The sequence below is a fragment of the Bombyx mandarina genome, chromosome 04, assembly GCF_030267445.1.
Source record: "Bombyx mandarina strain Sakado chromosome 04, ASM3026744v2".
Lineage (NCBI taxonomy): Eukaryota > Metazoa > Arthropoda > Insecta > Lepidoptera > Bombycidae > Bombyx > Bombyx mandarina.
The window spans coordinates 5,575,730-5,595,102 of NC_143211.1; the positions used below are offsets into that span (position 1 = coordinate 5,575,730).

The 19,373-nt window shown below is 40.3% G+C and overlaps 2 protein-coding genes across 3 annotated transcripts in view; one reads left to right on the forward strand and one right to left on the reverse strand.

Annotated features, from left to right (window-relative positions):
- Positions 1 to 15,958, forward strand: part of mtgo (miles to go) — a 55,363-nt gene extending 39,405 nt beyond the window's left edge. The window contains exons 3-8 of one of the 2 annotated variants that reach the window (XM_028178160.2): positions 2,638 to 2,828; positions 7,360 to 7,558; positions 8,009 to 8,196; positions 8,676 to 8,830; positions 9,557 to 11,753; positions 13,406 to 15,958. In XM_028178160.2, coding sequence (XP_028033961.2) covers positions 2,638 to 2,828; positions 7,360 to 7,558; positions 8,009 to 8,196; positions 8,676 to 8,830; positions 9,557 to 11,753; positions 13,406 to 13,687 — 3,212 coding nt within the window. In that variant the 3' untranslated portion in view covers positions 13,688 to 15,958. Of the gene's footprint in view, positions 1 to 2,637; positions 2,829 to 5,121; positions 5,278 to 7,359; positions 7,559 to 8,008; positions 8,197 to 8,675; positions 8,831 to 9,556; positions 11,754 to 13,405 lie in introns of those variants that run through there. The other variant, XM_028178161.2, reaches the window with a different exon arrangement.
- A 43-nt stretch (positions 15,959 to 16,001) lies between these two features.
- The window catches only part of eys (eyes shut), a 29,041-nt gene continuing 25,669 nt past the window's right edge, over positions 16,002 to 19,373 (reverse strand). The window contains exon 21 of the mRNA XM_028178209.2: positions 16,002 to 17,576. Within this exon, the coding sequence (XP_028034010.2) occupies positions 17,416 to 17,576 (161 nt within the window). The 3' untranslated portion in view covers positions 16,002 to 17,415. The remainder of the gene's footprint in view (positions 17,577 to 19,373) is intronic.

The following is a 19,373-nucleotide window of genomic DNA, read 5'->3' on the forward strand; positions in this document are numbered from 1 at the left end:
GTTTAGAACCCTTTTACTCGGCGTTGAAACAAAGAACTTCAAGGCTCTCGTGAGATTCCTTGCACGACATTGCTCAAGAGACTGCGGTTGCATGGCCCTCCGTTCGAACTATGCAGCACGTTTCCGCTGAGAGCGGATTGTTTGTGTATTACGTAAAGCCGAATGAATGTTGATCCCACAGAGTATGTTTATAGGAATACCTAAAACCAGTTCAAAACCGCAAAGTTATGGGGCAGAACGAACAGCATCCGCGACCAAAGAAAAAAAACAAAAAAAACTAGTAGGCGATGAGTTTGGAGATTTGTTTTGATCGCGCACGCGATCAATGCGCTCTCATTGTGTCAACGCTTAAAGAAGAATTAAAACGAAAAACTAAATATAAATCACAAAAATTTACGACGAACAATAATATTTTTTAATAAAGTACGTATAAAATAATTCCAAAGTTTAATGACATCCATCAGAACATCGTCATGTAAGATAACGTGATTTAGGATGCTTTTGAAATTTAGGGTTCCTGAGGGCCTTTTTTTTAATTCTGATGGTCATTAGTTATTTAATTAATATCATCATTTGATTTACTGAGTTATTAACAAATAAATGTGGTATTTTATAAGCAATGTTTAACGGTTACTGGAGTCGATAGATACCACAACGCACCTTCCAGTGCTCACCGTTGCATTGGAATAACAGGTATTCCGCTAGTTAAGCTCTTCTTCATGGCATAAATCGATAGAAATTTTAGAGGGGAGTTGAGGGAATTAGACAGAAAAAATATGCAGTAGCATACTTGGTAGAATTGAAACCTCTCGTCTTACGCAGATTAAATCCTGTAAGTGTTTACGTTTGTCTCTTTTTCGTTATTAATTTAATTTGAAATTATAACAGTGATAAATAACTTATGGCTTTTTAATAATTGCTACGATGGATGGACACGTTCACGGCCCACCTGGTGTTAAGTGGTCACCGGAGCCCATAGGCATAAAGTACGTAAATGCCCCTAACTGCTTGAGACATGAGTTCTTAGTCTCAGTTTTTATAGTACAACGGCTGCCGCCCCGCCTTTCAAACTGAAACGCATTAATTACTGCTTCACGACAGAAATAGGCAGGTTGGTTGTACCTAACCGTGTCGGCTCCCAAGACGCTCTACCAGTAACAGACTTCAATGACGACTACTACAAAACATAGGGACATATAGATGTCCTCTCTTCAGGTGTCCTTGAGAATAGGATATTCATATCTTGAGACGATAATCAAATAGATCCGGCTCTTGTATATTGATATATTATTTAATTATTGTGGTCACTATGTGTTCTCAGTAAATACTTACCTTTGTATTAAAGAGTATGGAAATTAAATAAAAGTTTTATTCTATAGATGGGGAACCATTCGAATTACTTAAATTGTTATTTGGAATTCACGTAAAAAGCCTGTGATTTTCTTTACTTTTAACATAACCACGTTATCTTTGTGCGTGCCGGTTTGATGTAACTATAAAGGCGTTGTTATCGTCACTATTGATAACAATTAAAAACATGTCACTTTCTGAACATTCTTTGTCGGCAAATGACCTAAAAATGTTGACAACCTTTTACTATGTTATAGACTATATCATAATGCTCAGAGATAACGCGCTACTTCAAATTACCAATTATATTAATTTTTAATGCAATATTATAAGCGACTGTTTCGAAATTAAAACTCAATTCAATTAAGTCTAAGTATTTCTAAATTTAAATTAATTTAATTTAAGATGTCACAAAGATAGTCAGTCACATGAGTTTATAAAAATAAAAGAACTGTCTTGATTTGCACACATCATTAAACCACTTTTATTAATAAGGACTTAATTAATACTCAGTTTTCTATAATCACAGATTTCGTCATGACTACGCTTTAGACAAAAAATAATAAAGGCAAATAATGTTTAATCTATCCTCAATTTGAACACAGTGATAAGAAAAGTTGCCAATAAACAAATAGTATTGATGCGTGTGTGCGTCAAATAGTAGTTATGGTGAATGTGAATATATTTTTTAATTGATTTAATTTTTATTTATTTTTATTGCTTAGATGTGTGGATGAGCTTACAGCCCACCCTGTGTTAAGTGGTTACTGGAACCCTTCGACATCTACAACGTTAATGCCGCCACTCACCTTGAGATATAAGTTCTAAAAGTCTCAATATAGTTACAACGGCTACCCCAACCTTCAAACTGAATCGCATTACTGCTTTACGGCAGAAATAGACAAGGTAAATAAGTGGTACCTACCCGCGGGGACTCACAAGAGGTCCTGCCACCAGTAATTACGCAAATTAAAATTTTGCGGATTTTATTTTTATTATACGATGTTATTCCTTCACTGTGGAAGTCAGTCGTGAACAATTGTTAAGTACGTATTTCATTAGAAAAATATGTACCCGCCTGCGGGATTTGAACATCGGTGCATCTCTACATACGAATGCACCGGACGTCTTATCTTTGAGGCCACGACGACTTTTGAATGTATTTAAAAAATTTTTAGCACACTACCCTATCACTACTTTCTTAAGGGTTTTGTTTGAAAAATCCATAATGAAACCTATTATTAACTTAAATTAAACAAAATATAAAAGTACATGTGAACATTGCAGGCGGCCTACCAGTGGTTACGTCGGGCACCATGATGCCGCCTTTGATGCCACCAGTGCTCGACGAGAACATGCGCCAATATTTGATGCACCAGCACGCTCAACACCCGCATCACGCGCCGCATCATCAACCGCCGCACCACCAGCCCCCGCATCATCAGCCGCCTCCGCATCACCAACCTCCTCATCATTATGTAAGCTTATTTTAAATTCGCACATGGTTTCAAGGCCCGCTTATGTTAATCGGTTACGGGAAACGGTGCTTTCAATTTGATGTTAGACACTATGCGGAAGTCATCTTTCGTTTTTCCTCAATACATTCGCTACAATCGCGGAAGAAAAAATTATATTTTGTTTACCATCTTCAGACGTGGAATCCCCGAACTCTGCCTGAGAGATGGGAAAAAGTAGTTTCTAGTGATGGACAATACTTCGATTAAATTTACATTACCGTTCTTTATTTTTTCGACAAAAAACGGTGCTAACTTATTTGTATAATATAGTTTCTCACATGACTTAATATATTTACGATCAATACTGATGTCTACCTGATAAGGCAAGGCTAATGACAGAAAAGTTTCGTATATTATGTTCTACGTATATAATAACGTATGTAGTATAAAACATTCTTGTTATTCGCCATTCGAAACAAACAAAGGTAAACTAAGATCTTGTTTTACAGAAAAAATGTACAATTATTTTCATTATTTTCTTGCACACAAAACATAAAAATTAAACGAGCAATTTCAAATTCAACAAGATATTTTTAATACAGCCCTAAATTGCAATTGTTAACCGCAATAATAATTACGTTTTTAAAATGGCTAGATGTTCTATTTACAAGTGGCATTGGCATTAAAACTGCATTATTAGTTAGTCCTTGGCTTGTCGCAATGCATACCTTAGTTCACTGGCCTGTCAAGGTTATGCTAGGGTAAAAATATTTTTACATCCATTCATTATCTTCACATAATAATAAAAAGTGCAAACTGGCTCTATAAGTATTAATAGGTGCATGTATTTTGCATTATCATTAAAACAAATATGTCAGCATTTTTAAATTGCGCAATGGTATTGATTTCAAAATAAGTAGCAACATTGGCTTTTGAATTTATTTGTTTAAGTTAGTTATTTATTTAAAAAATAGCACAGATATTAGTCTCTAAAAAGACAAAATTTTACATTGAGGGGCTTAGCGTCTAGTTAGCATTTAGAAGTTATCTTGTCTTATAATTTTCAGGGCTGGGCAGATAATTATCCGACACATTAACTCTTAGAGTCTTGGGTAATTTCTCTGTTCTCCGTCAACTCCTTATAAACACTTCTCGTATGATTCCTGCAAAAGCGTTTAGAGATAAGGCTACAGAGAACCTTGGTCCGGGTAATCATTGCATAAAACGTTAATTCTTCTCCCTACTTGGTCTCTTGATCCTTAAAATATCGTTTCCACCTTCTCCAATTAGAGATTCCAGTTAGAAATCGGCTCATTGCAAAGATAGCGAAATTCATCTAACGTAGGGTGCGTTTCAGTTCCGAAATTCCCCGTGAGGGTCCTAAATAAATAGACTGCTGACGTAAAGCCCACACTGACTTTGTCTGTATTAGTATCACTCGGAAATTTTTGGTATGTCTTAATACTACTACTACCAGGTATTGCTCAATTTCATGGTGAACTTGGTTTTGGAATAGTCCCTCAGAGTAGCACGGACCATGCTCATTGGAATTCCTAAAAAAGGTTCAGTCTCTGTCATTCTTTTTTCTTGGCAATTTTTCTATCTGACCAGCATATTCTCCGAAAATAACGTGTCGCAGTACTCAGAGTAGATTGGCACTGTTGAGTCAACTCGGTTTATTAAGCGACCATATGCACTCCAGCGTCATTGTGTCTGGTTTTCCTGGACAGCATATTACGTTAATGCAATTATTGTATTGTCATCGGTTCATGATACTTGTAAAAAATTTCAAGTTGATGGAACCTCTTCTAGCTGGCGAAACTTACATAAATAGCTGGATAGATATATCTATCTTGACCTCCAGGTCAAGATTATATAAGCTTGATAAAAATAGATAAATTTATAATAGCAATATTTCCGCGAAGCAATGTTGCGTCGAAGTTTTAAGGGCGAGTTGACCTCATGACTCATGATCCCGGCTACATTCTCACGATTTAATGTCCATAAGCTCCAGTCCAGTAAACGCTTAACACAAGTTGCCCCCATGCGACTATGATATGTATATATGTAATAATATAATTTTTTCATAAATTTTTCGTTTTATAAAAACAAAACAGGAATGGAAAAGGATACCCCTGTAGACCAGGTATCCGAAAATAGATTCTCCAGCGTTAAAAAAAAAATAGTGGAAAAGGATTAAAAGTTATTATATCAATAATTAAAATTCAGTGTATATGCGAGTTGAAACGTCGTGAATTTTTGTTATAGCCAGATTATAGCACGCCGCTCGATCGCACAGCGTTATCAGCAAACAGTTGGCGATACGTGGCGGTGACGTGTAAATGCTTATAAACGTGTATTCGAATAGTGTCGTATTTCATAATTCGTTTGCCTCAGTTCAATTTATTATAGTTTACAAAAAATGAGCAGTTCTGATAAAGAAACTGATAGCTCAGTAAAAAAACAAAAGGTCAGTAGCTCGGTCATTTTTATCTTACGTTGTGAAAATAAAACTACTTGGTACAACATATGTACATACAATGTTTTACAAACTTATATACTTATTTTAAAACTGATTAATGGTGTTGATAATAGTCGAACCTCGGTATTTGGTTTTAAATACTGGATTATTATGGTATTTTCCGATGTCATAACTACCACATTAGTCTGCGGGCGATCCAAATTAGGATTTTTATTAAGAATATTTGGTATTTGTGTTGTGGATGTATTTATTCTTCTCGTATTTACGGCTTACAGGGGTAAATCTTAACATAGGAATTTATTATAGGTATAAGGAGCATTTAAATTCAGTAAAAAAATAAAATTGCTTCCATGAAAACCTCTGAATGCTCATCCCTTTTAAAGAAAAACAATATTCTATTAACATAACGGCTATTCATGTCTGAATCTCCCAGGCGTGTTTAAGTTATATTTAAGAATACAAACATTGCCCAGTACTTTATTCCACGTAGTGCAAAGTTTGAGCTTTATGGATTTAAAAATTCGACTTTTTTATTGCTTAGATGGGTAGAAGAACTCATGGCCCACCAGGTGTGAAGTGATTACCGGAACTCATAGACATTTACCACGTAAATGCCGCGACACCCACCTCTAGACATGAGAACCTACCCGTAATTTCGTAGAAAAAAGTAAATTTTAATACCAATTAAAAAAGAGGGAAAAAACGCCGCAGAACAAAAAAGTTGTATTCGTCAAAAAACATTTTTTGTTTCAAATAAAAAGACTCGAAAAATACTTTAAGCCTGTACCTACGTTTGATAAAATATTTGAGTCACAATAATTACGTCTAATAGTTAGTTTTAGATGAGCAGAGGAATTCACAGGCCACATGTCACGTGGTTACCGGAGTCCGTAAACACCATAATCGGAACGTTACGTTATAGGTACTGACTCGGGAGGTCGCAAAGTAAATTACATCATACTAAACGTGCCGCGGTATCATCAGCGCGCATAATTTGTCAGGTTTGAACCCCGTGAACTCATCTACTTGATAGCTTCGGTAGGCAGCGGCTTGGCTCTGCCCCTGGCATTGCTGAAGTCCATGGGCGACGGTAACTACTCACCATCAGGTGGGCCGTATGCCCGTCTGCCTACAAAGGCAATAAAAATAAATAAAAAAAGCATAGCCTCTCAAGGCTACCAGCTTAGGTAGGAACAAAAAGAAAAGCGTATAACTTCGAGATTTGTTAGGCTGGTTGATACATAAAATGACGAATCGACGAACACTAGTCTTGTTTACTATACGGTATTAGATATAGTCGGGGCTACACGAGTAATGTCATTTACCTTGATAAAAAGTATTCAATGTGCTAATCTGGGTTATAAACTATCTTCGTGCCGTATTTTATTCAATTCTGTTTTGTCATTATTGCGTCATTGAGAACAAACATCCACATCAAATAATAACACGTACTAAATATATGTAAATAGATAATATAAACAGTATATATAGATATTACCCTACGTGGTTTTTGTGATAGATTATAGGTTCTTAGCATTCAAAGACTAATATATTTTTTTTGTTTTTTTTTAATTGTATAGATGGGTAGATGAGCTCACAGCCCACTTGGTGTTAAGTGGTTACCAGAGCCCATAGACATGCCCGTCTACAACGTAAATGCCGCCACCCGTCTTGAGATATGAGTTCTAAGGTCTCAATATAGTTACAACGGCTGCCCCAACCTTCAAACTGAATCGCATTACTGCTTTACGGGAGAAATAGATAGGGTAAATAGGTGGTACCTACCCGTGGGGACTCACAAGAGGTCCTGCCACCAGTAATTACGCAAACTATAAGTTTGCGGGTTTTTTGATTTTTATAACACGATGTTATTGCTTCACCGTGGAAGTCAATCTTGAAAATTTATTAAGTGCGTATTTCATTAGAAAAATTGGTACCGTCTGCGGGTACGGTCTGCGGGATTTAAACACCGTTGTATCGCTCGACACGAATGCACCGGATGTTTTATCCTTTAGGCCACGACGCGGCGACGACTGAAACTGAGTGTAATTTTTGGGAATATATTTTCAGGGTCCAACCAATGGTGCTGGTGGTCCACAGCATTTTTATGGTGCGGGGTACCCAGCCCATTTTCACCATGTTCCCCCACACCATATGCAGCATTCGCCGCCACCGCCTATATACCAGAAGGATGAGCGAACTCAGAGGCAGTACTCCAAGTTAAAACAGAAGTTAGAAAGAAAAAACAACAATAGAAATAATGGCGTGGGTAAGTATCTACAATGTTTTGTTAATGATCAGCACCTTGGGTTTTGTTTTTTAATTAATTGATTCAACTAAAATACGGATCTTATTAAATATATATATGTACATAGTTTTTTTTGGCAGGATTCTATTTATGTGCTTACTTAAAAATACTATTCCAATGAGATAGGATACGACATTACCACCTTCAAATCAGCGATCATATACATTAAATATTCATGAAAGAATAAATACATATCCATAAAATAATGGTATTGCGTACCAAGCAATTTATGATTATTTTCTTTTACATTCAATGAAGTGTACGTAAATCATTATTCTATATTATTTAAATATGTAATTATTACACTGATTACAAAGTAACAACTAGTTCAGTGTTCACAATTAATTATTATATAAGTGGGGTTATCATGCTTATCGGAAATGTCACTTATGTTATAAACATTGTATCCAGTAACAGATGTCACGTCGGGCACGAGTACGCCGACGCTGTCCCCGCGCAAGGAGTTGAATGGCCGAGGGGGCACCACATCAGGGGCCTGGTCAGAGGGCGAGGGTTCGTCCGCCGGTGCCTCGGTGCACAGCGACGAGGACGACACACAGGCTATATTGGAGTTAATGTCTACTGCTCGTAAACCACAGGTACTGTAACATTAATGTACAATGCCATTATATAACTCATACCGGTCATCGTTCTCGTCGAACCCGTCGCTGGCGACGAAGGGCTCGGCGAGTAAATTAACCCACAGACACAGCCCACTGAGTTTCTCGCCGGATCTTCTCAGTGGGTCGCGTTTGCGATCTGGTGATAGATTCTGCGAAGCACGGCTCTAGGGTTAGTGTTAGCAACGTCGCCAGGATTGAGCCCCGTGAGCTCACCTACTAGTTCGGTGAATCTAGAATAACTCCTCGAGATTACTGGAATAGGTAAGTAAAAAAATGGAACTCGTCTTATCAAAAGTAAAAAGTAAAGTGTATGGATTTTTCTACTGAATGAAAAAAGAAATCGGTTGATTTGTGACCGTTTTTTATTGTAAGAAAAATAAAGATGCCACAAGAACGGTGCGTCGTGGTTTCGTTTTAACCTCTAAATATGTTCAAGAGGAAAACGATCTTTACAGGTCAGCGATATGACACCTACCAGTGCCTTAGTGCAGTGGAACTCTCAACTTCCGGAAGGTGTCCCGCCGCCCAACCTTGAATTAACCTACGATCTAATACTCGGAGACCGTGGCCGGTACAAAGCCATCTACAGCGGCCCCTCTCTTTCTTGCAGGTTAGTGCTTAATAATATTATAAGTATTAATATTCTATTAATACCATTCGAAAAAAGATGGAAACTGAAATTCAGTTACTAATAATAAAAAGCAGGTCTATTGCCACTGTTTTTTTAATCAAGTTTAAATTGCTAACTCGAGTTCTACTAAACTAAACGAGTTCGATCTACATTTATTATTAGGAATCTGTCATGTTGAAATTATAATCTATAAGATATCTTGCCCTCGAAAACTGGTAATTCATCTCTTAGGATCTTAGCTCCAATTCAAACGGAGTTGAATTAAATCAAAGATAGGGTGCTTTGGGTAATTATTATAACTCTCTGCAAAACTTTATGCATGATAAAATACATCTTTCTAGCACAATAACTAAAATGAATGCCGATTGGTATTTTTGGTTGGTACGTATTGGTACGTTAACAATGTTCTTGTAAACCATTATTAACTCGAAAAAAAACTTTTTCACAACCCAAAATACTGGACACATAACAAATTACAATAACAAAATCATATAACAATTCAAATAATTTACCAAATATAATCATCTTCAATCTATTTAATAAAATGTAAAAATAAATTTATATTCTTGTAAAACTTATAAATTTCTCAATAAATGAAGATTTTGATTATTACAATTTTTAAGTGAGGCATAACATAGTAGGAAAAAAAAATCATGAATGGACAATTTGATCTCCGATTGAAATGACTCGAATGTTATGTTGCAGAGTTCGTGATCTGCGGCCGGGATGCGAGTACTCGGTGTACCTGCAGATCCGCCCCGGGGCCGTCACGGGCGCCACCACGGAGGCGGTGACGTTCCGCGCGCCCGCCGCCCCGCCCGACCGCGTGCCCGCCCCCAAGGTCACGCAGCGGTCGCGCAACTCGCTGCTGTTGCGCTGGCCCTCCGCCGCCGACAACGGAGCGCGTCTGCAGTACTACGTGCTCGAAATGGACGACGGCGACGGCTTCAAGGAGATATCGCGCCCGCGCACTCGCCAACACTCCGCTACCGGCCTGCGTCCCCAAACGCGATACATCTTCCGCATCGCCGCCGTTAACGAGTGCGGTCGAGGTGAATGGAGTGAAGAGGTAACCGTGTGGACTTACGGGTCGCCACCCCCCGCGCCCGCTCCGCCCGTGCTCGACTCTGCCGCCTCCGAATCTCTATCTCTGTCTTGGGAACGCCGAGGCGAAGAAGAATTCACGCTCCAAATGGACGATATCGCTCGCGGGCACGGTTTTCTGCCCGTCTACAATGGTCCAGATCGAACGCACGTGTGTAAAGGTCTGCGTCGTGCATCCGACTACCGTTTTAGATTATGCTGCGAGACCACCGACGGACAAGGTCCTTATTCGACAGATGTGACGTACCGCACCCTACCCGAACGCCCTGGCGCACCAGGTCGACCCTCTGCCAAGGGCAAGATACATTCCCGAGCATTTCGCTTGCGGTGGGAGCCGCCTTCCGATGACGGAGGAGCCCCGGTAGAACAATACACTCTCGAACTCGATGCTGGCGATGGATTCCAGTCCGCGTACTCCGGTCCTGATAGAGAAGCGCATTGTGATCGACTTCAACCGGGTACTGACTACCGCGCACGAGTGCGGTGCTTGAATTCGGCCGGCGAGAGCGACTGGTCAAGTACCGAGACTGTCACCACGGATGCCACCATTCCTGCTGCTTGCGATGCGCCCGAGCCCACGAGTGAGCCGCGCGCTACTACCCTACCTTTACGTTGGAAACCTCCCAGCTGCACCGGCGGTACCCCTCTCACCGAGTATAGAGTTGAGGTGGCAAACGCGCAAGGAATCGCCCGCCTGGCTCACGCTGGCTTAGAAACGGAATGCATAGTACGAGAATTGTCTCCCGGTCGCCCGTACCGCGTGTGGGTAACCGCGTGCAATCGGGTCGGCTCCGGCCCGCCGTCCTCCGTCCTCGAATTCGAGACTGCGGCCGCCCCCCCGGATGCTCCCGACGCGCCTATCGCGAACGTCCAAAGCCCCAACGCAGTCCAACTCGAGTGGACTGCGCCCCCCGATAACGGCGCTAATATTATAGATTATAGAGTGGAAATGAGTGCAGCCAATGTCGACGATGCCTACACAGAGATATATCGGGGGTCGGAAACGAACTGTTCCATCGATCGTTTGACACCATTCACGCCCTACTTTTTCCGAGTGTGCGCAACGAATGTCGCCGGCCGGGGAGCGTGGTCCGTGGTACGGGACGTGCTGACTCCCCGCGCACCTCCCGCAGCCCCCTCTGCTCTGCGGTATGAAGCTACTGCAGACTCACTACGTTTGCAGTGGCGCGCGCCGGCCTGCCACGGAGCTGATATCTTACAATATCGTGTCGAGGTTGGCGACGCAGCATTCGACACTGATGGACCCACACCCGAACGGCTCGTCGAGGGACTCGAACCAGACGTGTCGTACCGTGTTCGCGTCGCCGCCCTAAACGAACTCGGGCTCGGCGATTGGAGTGAAGAAACGCGAGCCCGCACCCGACCTCCACCACCTGTGCCACCGATACTTCGGTGCTCCCCACCCGCTCATAACCACCTCCGACTCGAGTGGGACGCAACCGGAACCGAAGGAGTACATTATTGCGTCGAGATGCGTTCCCCGGACGGTCGCGAATTTCGTCCCGTGTATCGGGGAAGTGCACGTTCCTGTAAAGTGAAAAAATTGCGAGAGTCCTGTGCCTATGCCTTCCGGATACGAGCGGCGGACGAGAGGGGCGGGCGCGGGCCGTGGTCGGAGCCGGTCACGTTCGAGACGGGCAGCGCCCCGCCCCCCGCGCCCCGCGCCCCCGTGCTGCAGCTCCTCGCGCCGCGCCTCGCCCTCGTACAGTGGGACGTCATCGACGACGCTGAATACGTTTTGCAGTCCGCCCGCGGCAAGGATGCACTCTTCAAACAGGTAATTCGTCTTTTATTAATGACGAAGGGTAACACGGCTTAATATAGTAACCGGCACGACTATTTTAATGTACTATTTGGTTATGGAACCGATACGCATTAAACGTGACGCCTCCCACAAACCTGGAGACATTAAGTGGAAGTTTGAATTATATTGTGTAACAGCTACTCCAAAAGTTCAAATCGGAATGTATGACTACTTTGCAACAGAAATAAATAGGATGATATCTACCCGTGTGGGCTTTCAACGCCTTCCTTGTGTGAGTGACTTAATCGCTCTCCGAAATAGTGCCGATTGGGTTGCATATCGAGTACTTATGGCAAAATAAATAGCTTATTCGGATGATGGCGGCATCCATAGAATCCCTCGAAGGTTCCAGACTTTTGACGGCATTTGTGTTACAGAACTAGAACTATTATTATTTTACTGCTGTACCTTGATTGATCTGGTGTTGAGTGATTATTGCACTGTAACTCGATAATATGTATATCATTAATATATAACACGAATACCACCATCTACTTTGAGACATGAGGATGAAGTCTCCAGTATTCTAGGTTAAAAAAGAATTAGTACCCGTCATTTGACACAAGTAGGTACGCCATACTGCGATCAGAGTTAGGTTTCGACTATTTAAATAAATAACACATAAGACGACAATAAACTCGTGCGAACTCTGTTGTCTGTGAGTGTTTTAATCAGCTGATATTATATTATTATGAACATTTTTGTGTTCAAAGAACTCGCTCGATTAACCCGGCGGTACCATGGGTACTTCCGACTTTTACTATTTCTTTGTCGATTTTTACTATTTCGTGCGTTGAATTTAATTTACGGCCATAAATCTTTGTGAGATTCAAGTTATCATCTCGTTATGACCTCGACCTACAAAATATAGATTGAGAGAGCCAAACAGAGCTTAAGAAAAGCGATATCGCAGGGACTATTCCACGAAAAAAAAAAGTTTTTTTGTATATGAGGTCAGCCTTATTTTTTAATACGAATATTACGTCACTGTAATAATAATATCATGCATAAATTGCGTAAAACATAACTCAAAGGTTGGACAAAGAATAGTTTGTTCGTAATGTGCAGGTATTCTTTTATTCCGAAAGTATTTACTAGGAAAATATTATTTTCGTCGAATCGACTATTCTAATATCAACAGTTTCCTGCTTGATCTATCCTTTGTATCAACAACATGTATGATATATAATTTATAAAACTCTTTACATATAATGAGCTCGTCTGCGCGCATTTAGAATAGCCCCGTAAATTATTAAATATATAACCAGGACCATTTGACTAGACGAAACTGGTGTGCGTTATCGAGCACTAGACAAGGATCTTTTAGTAATGTAGCTGTGTGAAACACAAATTGAAAGGAAACAATATTGAGGATAGCATTTCAGAGGGGACATGCTAAAGTGCGTATTGTATGGTGAATGATGTAGGTTTTTTTTGCCTACCTAAGCTGAGAGCCTTGAGAGGCTACATCAGCGTAGCCTTAACTAGTAGGTGAGCTCACGGGGCTCAAACCTGATGACGTTGCTAACACGAACCCTAGCAAGAGCCGTGCTTCGCAGAATCTACCATCGGATCGGAAACGCGACCCACTGAGAAGATCCGGCATAATGTAGGACATGTTGCAGGTGTACGCGGGTCGCGACACGCAGTTCCGGCTCGAGGAGCTGGAGGCGGGCGGCGAGTACGTGGTGCGCGTGTGTGCTGTGCGCGGCGGGCTGGCGGGCGCGTGGTCGGCGCCGGCGCGTCTACTCGTACCCGTGCCCGTAGCCGCGCCGCGCGTACGCCGCCCCCGCCCCGCGCGCCCCCTACCCGCCCGCCACGCCGCGCTCCTGATGGCGACGGGCTTCCTAGTACTGGCAGTGCTGGTGGCCGTCCTGCTGCAGCGACTAGTGGAGCCGCGCGCCTGACCGCGACCCGCGACCGACTAACGAACGAATGTGAATGAATATGTCCCAGTTTCACGTGTGAGATGATTCCGTGCCGTTGGAGTTGCCGTTTTTCTACGAAGTTCGAGCCGAGCGGGAGCCTTGCGTTCTGTCGTTTTCCGTGTGTTCCGCACATTTTTCGTATTCTAGTCTGTGTCTGTAACTTGTTATTTCGTTTATCGTGACGGCTTAACCTATGTATGTATCGTTTTATTTTAATATATTTTATTGTTGTGACGTCGAACTATAACTTCTCGCTTTTTTAAAAAACATAGACGCACGGCTTAACCGGTCTTCTGGAAGTTATTTTTCGACAATCATATATATCTGTTGCCCGATTCGAACTTTTTATTATGAATTAGAAGCTAGTAAACGAGGTGCTCTATTTTTAAAGTTTCGTTGAGAGGGTCTTGGCCCCTCGCTCTGCAACGAGTTTCCAGTGTGTGTGCTGTGATCACTTCCTTATGCGAATGAGACTGATTTTACAAGTAAATATGTTTTGTTGAATAGAAATGAATGAGGATGCTCACGGAATACATTTTGTATGATAAACTGCCGTATTTGCTGCTCACACTCGGCCAGCGCGCCGCTAGACCATCGCTAGACTGTCGCCAGACCGTCACCAGACCGTCGCCAGACCGTCGCCAGACCGTCGCCAGACCGCGGTGGGAGCGGCAAATGACCCCGAGCTGAACGCGGGACGCAGTGACACAATCCGATTTTATATACTCCGAATGCTTTTTTTGATTATATCGATGTACCTAATATATTGAATCGTCGGTAATTATGTTGTTTTTATTCATAGAACATGACATTTTATTGATGACATTATAAATTAGTTTAATATGTTTATTGATTTAGAGATTATGATTTTATAGGGAATGTTACCACCCGGTAAAAGTGAAGTGGGGTTTAGGTATTATGTTCCGACTATAGTAAAATATTAAGAAAAGAAAAAAATAAAAAAAATGTAACGTTCATATCGGTGTTTGTTACTTTATTAACGTTTATTAGTAAAATTGTTAACCGATTTATAATTATATTATATTTCAATGAATTTCATAGTGTGTAGGCTAAAAATGAATTTAAGTATCATTTATTCACACGATAGTATATTAACAATATGAGGTCTACGAAAAAAAAATAATAATTAATGTTTCTTAGTCTTTACGGTTCGGTGTTGTTGCGTGAAAGTATCATAAATAATTAATGACTGTGAGTATTATGATTGTCGTTTAGGCCCTTTACGTATGAATACTTTTCTCGTGTAAACCAAATGCACAGTAGGTAAAGTGTATACATACATATATTTATTATTTATTTCGAATGAGATTATTACAGCGAGGCCCGCGCATCGAGTGTCTCGTAAATATATAATATTTACCTGTCCTGTGATTAGCTTTTATTATACTTTCGTAAAATAAAAATAAAATGAAAGAGAAAAACTTTATTGATGTTGCCCGAAACATTCCCATGGTGCGTGTTTCATTTCGTTATTGTTTAAATAAACTTTATAGACACGTTAGAACAATGAAACCGGTGAACGATGTAATTGAACTCGGCCTGTATCCCCCCCCCCCCCGGTGAGCGCAGCTTACTGTCCCCACAAAGAACGTATTTAATTTTCGAACATTTTTTTTTTTTTTAAATAATCGACGATGTGCAATTATTAAATTTTATTTATTCTTTATCGCTTAATATAATAATAATAATAACATTTATTTATTTTATAGAAATTATATAACGATATTTTAATGTCGTATAAAAAAAAAATTATATATATAAAGGAATCGATGTTCCTAAATAAGTTTTTAAACGTGTACAATATGTTTTTAACTGATCGCAGAGCTAAATTGTATAACTACAGTAAAGCATTCCAACTTTATTCCACTTGTAAATAGGCCTAATGGATTTCTTACTTGTTTTTTTTTTTTATGTACATCTCGCTTTTTATAACGAATTGTAAATAAAACTGGATGTTCATCGCGATGAGCTTCGTGCAATTGATGCGTTTAAATAGGTGTTCAACTTGTATGCCAATTTAAACTCTGCGCTGAGACTAAAAGTTGGTTTTTCTTTTTAATTTTAATTAATGAAATCTAGTAATTAACGGGGATTACATCTCATATTGTATTTGTGTTTGATTAAGTAACGTATAACGAAATGTATATGTTTATAATAATATAATATTTGATGATGTTATGTATACAATTTATTAAACATGAATATATCAATAAAACTATATTTTGTGTACGTACAAATTTTTCATTTTCTTTTTCCAAAAAAAAAAAAAATACACTTCGATTCGTTTATTATGAGACAATAATTTAAATAAGCGGTAATACAAAATTGTAAGATATAAAAAATGGCGAGCTTAACTCAACAATTGAGTTATCTACCACCTAACCGTTCTTAAAGAAGGAAAGCTTGACATGAGTGGGTAGATGAATACAATGTATAAGTGAATATGTAACGTATAAGTAAGTAACGTATAAATAAAATTCTAAAACAATAACGGAATGTTAAAACGAAACAAACAAAATGATCAGTTCGTATTTGAGTAAAACGCAGATAGAACTGGAGGTCGTTAGAGAATGATCTCGAAGTATCTTGTTATCGTTCGATCTAGTGATATGAGCGTACGTCAATACTACGTATGTAAGTGGTTGCTTATGGTTGCACGGTAATCAAACTGCGACACAGCTGTTCTTGAAGTCGTATGATCAGAAAATAACAGTCACGCATCTCCGACGTGGCAGCCCTGCATGTGATGTAGCCCGGAAGCTCAGTCTCAACTCATGGAAAACTTTGAGCACACTGGCACTTGTCAGCTAATCCCAGTGCGGACAATGTACGGAGCGTCTAATGATACCTACCCTCTCATATAATAATAGTTGACGTTTGACAAAAACTTGAAAGTTCCGATTAACATTTGGATCATTAATCTACATAGTAATGACAATCGTTCGGTGTAAGATTTTCGATACACAATGTAATTAAAGATGGACTTAATCTTAACCTTAAAAAATTATAAACAAAATAAAAAGCAAAGACAAATATTTTCATCACAACGACAACTATATAGTTTCGACGCAGAATGACAAATTGTCCTATTTTGTTGGTAATAAGTTTTTAACGCTCACCCCTAAATTAGATCATGATTACAACAATGAGAACCTAATTCTAATTTTACGCAAAAATCCTTCCCATACATACGGATTCGTGAGTATTTTTTAATCTTTATCTTGTAGCTTTAAACAAATATTTAGGGAGTTTAATTAAGTTTAATTATTAAAAATTAATTCTTAAAATTAATCCCATCTGTAATATAATAAATACATCATTAACAAATATAACTTGAAAAGCTAAAATCATCATCGATGTAAATTTTAAACTTGTAATATTAAGCCACAAACCGAGCTCCGCACTCATTGGCTACTGTTCCCAATGTTCCCATAGACACAACAATTATTTAAGTATGTATTGAAAAATGAGTTTTAAATTTCAATTATTTTAGTTTTAAGCACGCAAGTATTACGTTTCAGTTCTGTCAGTTCTGCGCACTTTATAAGACTAGATTAATTTGTACTGTGAGTTATTCACTCCACATTCAAAAATACAATCGAAAAACTCACGCGTTCACCTACAACAACAACAATTGACTAAATTGCACACACGATTATTTACTAAAAACATTATTATAAAATTACTTAAGTCGGAGGGAATAATTGGCAGGACTTGATATTTTTGCTGTAAACTTCGGTAAAGTTGTTGATATAACTGTTTTCTTTCGTTGATATGTTGTCTATGCAACCTTTTAAATTGTTCGGAAACATTTTTTTGGCCATAGGATTCTCTTCAGTAACGCCACCTGAAAACAAAATACTTTATTGCCAAGGTTTTTTTTTAAATAGCGTATAAGTATCGTAAAACTACTGATCCGCCCCGTATTCATACGCAGTAATCACATATGTATAATACTTTTCTAAACTTCTAATAGGAAACTTAAATAAATGGTTCTACCTTCAAAAGTAGCCCCGTATAATTTCAACACATAATTAATTGATCCTCTTAGGAGTGAAATATTCAAAAGCACCGATATATGTACGTGCACATTTATTTCGAACCATCATAACTAACCAGTCCTTCATAACTATCCTGATCAGAATCCAATAGTCTTTCAAATTAAAGTTACTATCCTGTGTCATTTCTGTAGGTACTCCTTTTTTTTTTTTTTTTTTTTTTTTTTTTTTTTTTTTTTTTTTTTTTTTTTTTTTTTTTTCAGGTGGGCGAGCAAAGGCTCAGCCAGGAGGGGTGGGATTTGCTAACAGCTACCCGAGCGCCTCCGAAGGAGACCTAACAGCTCAAGAGCAGCTGCTTCGCGAATGAATCTACTACCGGATCGGAATCGCGACCCGCTGAGAAGATCCGGCGAGAAACTCAGCGAGCTGATTCATGGGTTAGGTTGCACGGCGAACTCTTTGTCGAGTTCGACGAGTACGGTTACCGAGGTCCCTAAGCCTGCTCCTAGAGCTGAAGGCGTCTAGTGCAAAGGTTATTGGATCTGAGGGATCCGTAAGGACGTGTCTAGGGCGTCGACGGTGACTGGCTCCTACATGATCAGGATTCGGGGAGTAGTCAGCGGCGGCTACGATAAGGCGATTATCATGACGCATAGCCTTATCGAAGTACCGTTCCGACGCTGACTTCATGTATTTCTGGATAGATTCGAGGCCCAGGTCGTCGTGTAGGTCAACGTTCCTCACGAACCACGGAGCTCCGACGGCTAACCTGCAAAAGCGGGATTGTAGAGATTGAAGGGTGTTTATGTGTGTGCGGGCCGCGTGAGCGAACACCACACTCGCGTAAGTCATGACGGGCCTTATGCAAGTTTTGTAAAGTGTCACCTTGTTCCGAAGGGACATTTTACTCCGCTTACAGATCATGGGGTAGAGTCTACCGAGAATAAACGCGGCACGGTCACGGACTGATTTTATATGCGGGCGGAATGTCATCGATGCATCCAGGGTAACGCCCAGGTACTTGACCTTCCTGGCCCAGGGTATGGATTGACTAAAGAGAGTAATCGGGGGTGTGAGATTCCTCCTCCTAATACGGGAGGAAATCCGTGTGGAGCTTCCCCTCTGAAATAGCACCGCAGTACTTTTCGCTGGGTTGATGTCTATGCGCCATTTTCGGAACCACTGTCCTAGGACTAGGGCTGCGCTCTGAAGCTTCTTCGCGATTAGGGACTTGTTTCTACTGGAATAGTAAACAGTCGTGTCGTCGGCGAATAAAGCTAAATGGGTCGGCGGCGACCGGGGAATATCGTTAACGAATAAGCTAAATAGGAGGGGTGAGAGGACAGAGCCTTGCGGGACTCCAGCTGTGAGAGGTCGTGGGGAGGAGCGGGTTCCCTCGACTCGATATCGAAAAGAGCGGTTCGACAAGAAGTCCCGTATGATGAGCACGAGACTATCCGGCACGCCCATGTTGAATAGTTTGAAAATCAAACCGTTGTGCCAGACTTTGTCGAACGCTTTTGCGACGTCGAAGAAGAGAGCTCCCGTGTATAACGGTTTTGGTCGATTAAGCCCCACAAGAATGTGCTCCGTGAGGCGGTGCACCTGTTGAACGCATGAGTGATTTGTACGGAATCCGAATTGTT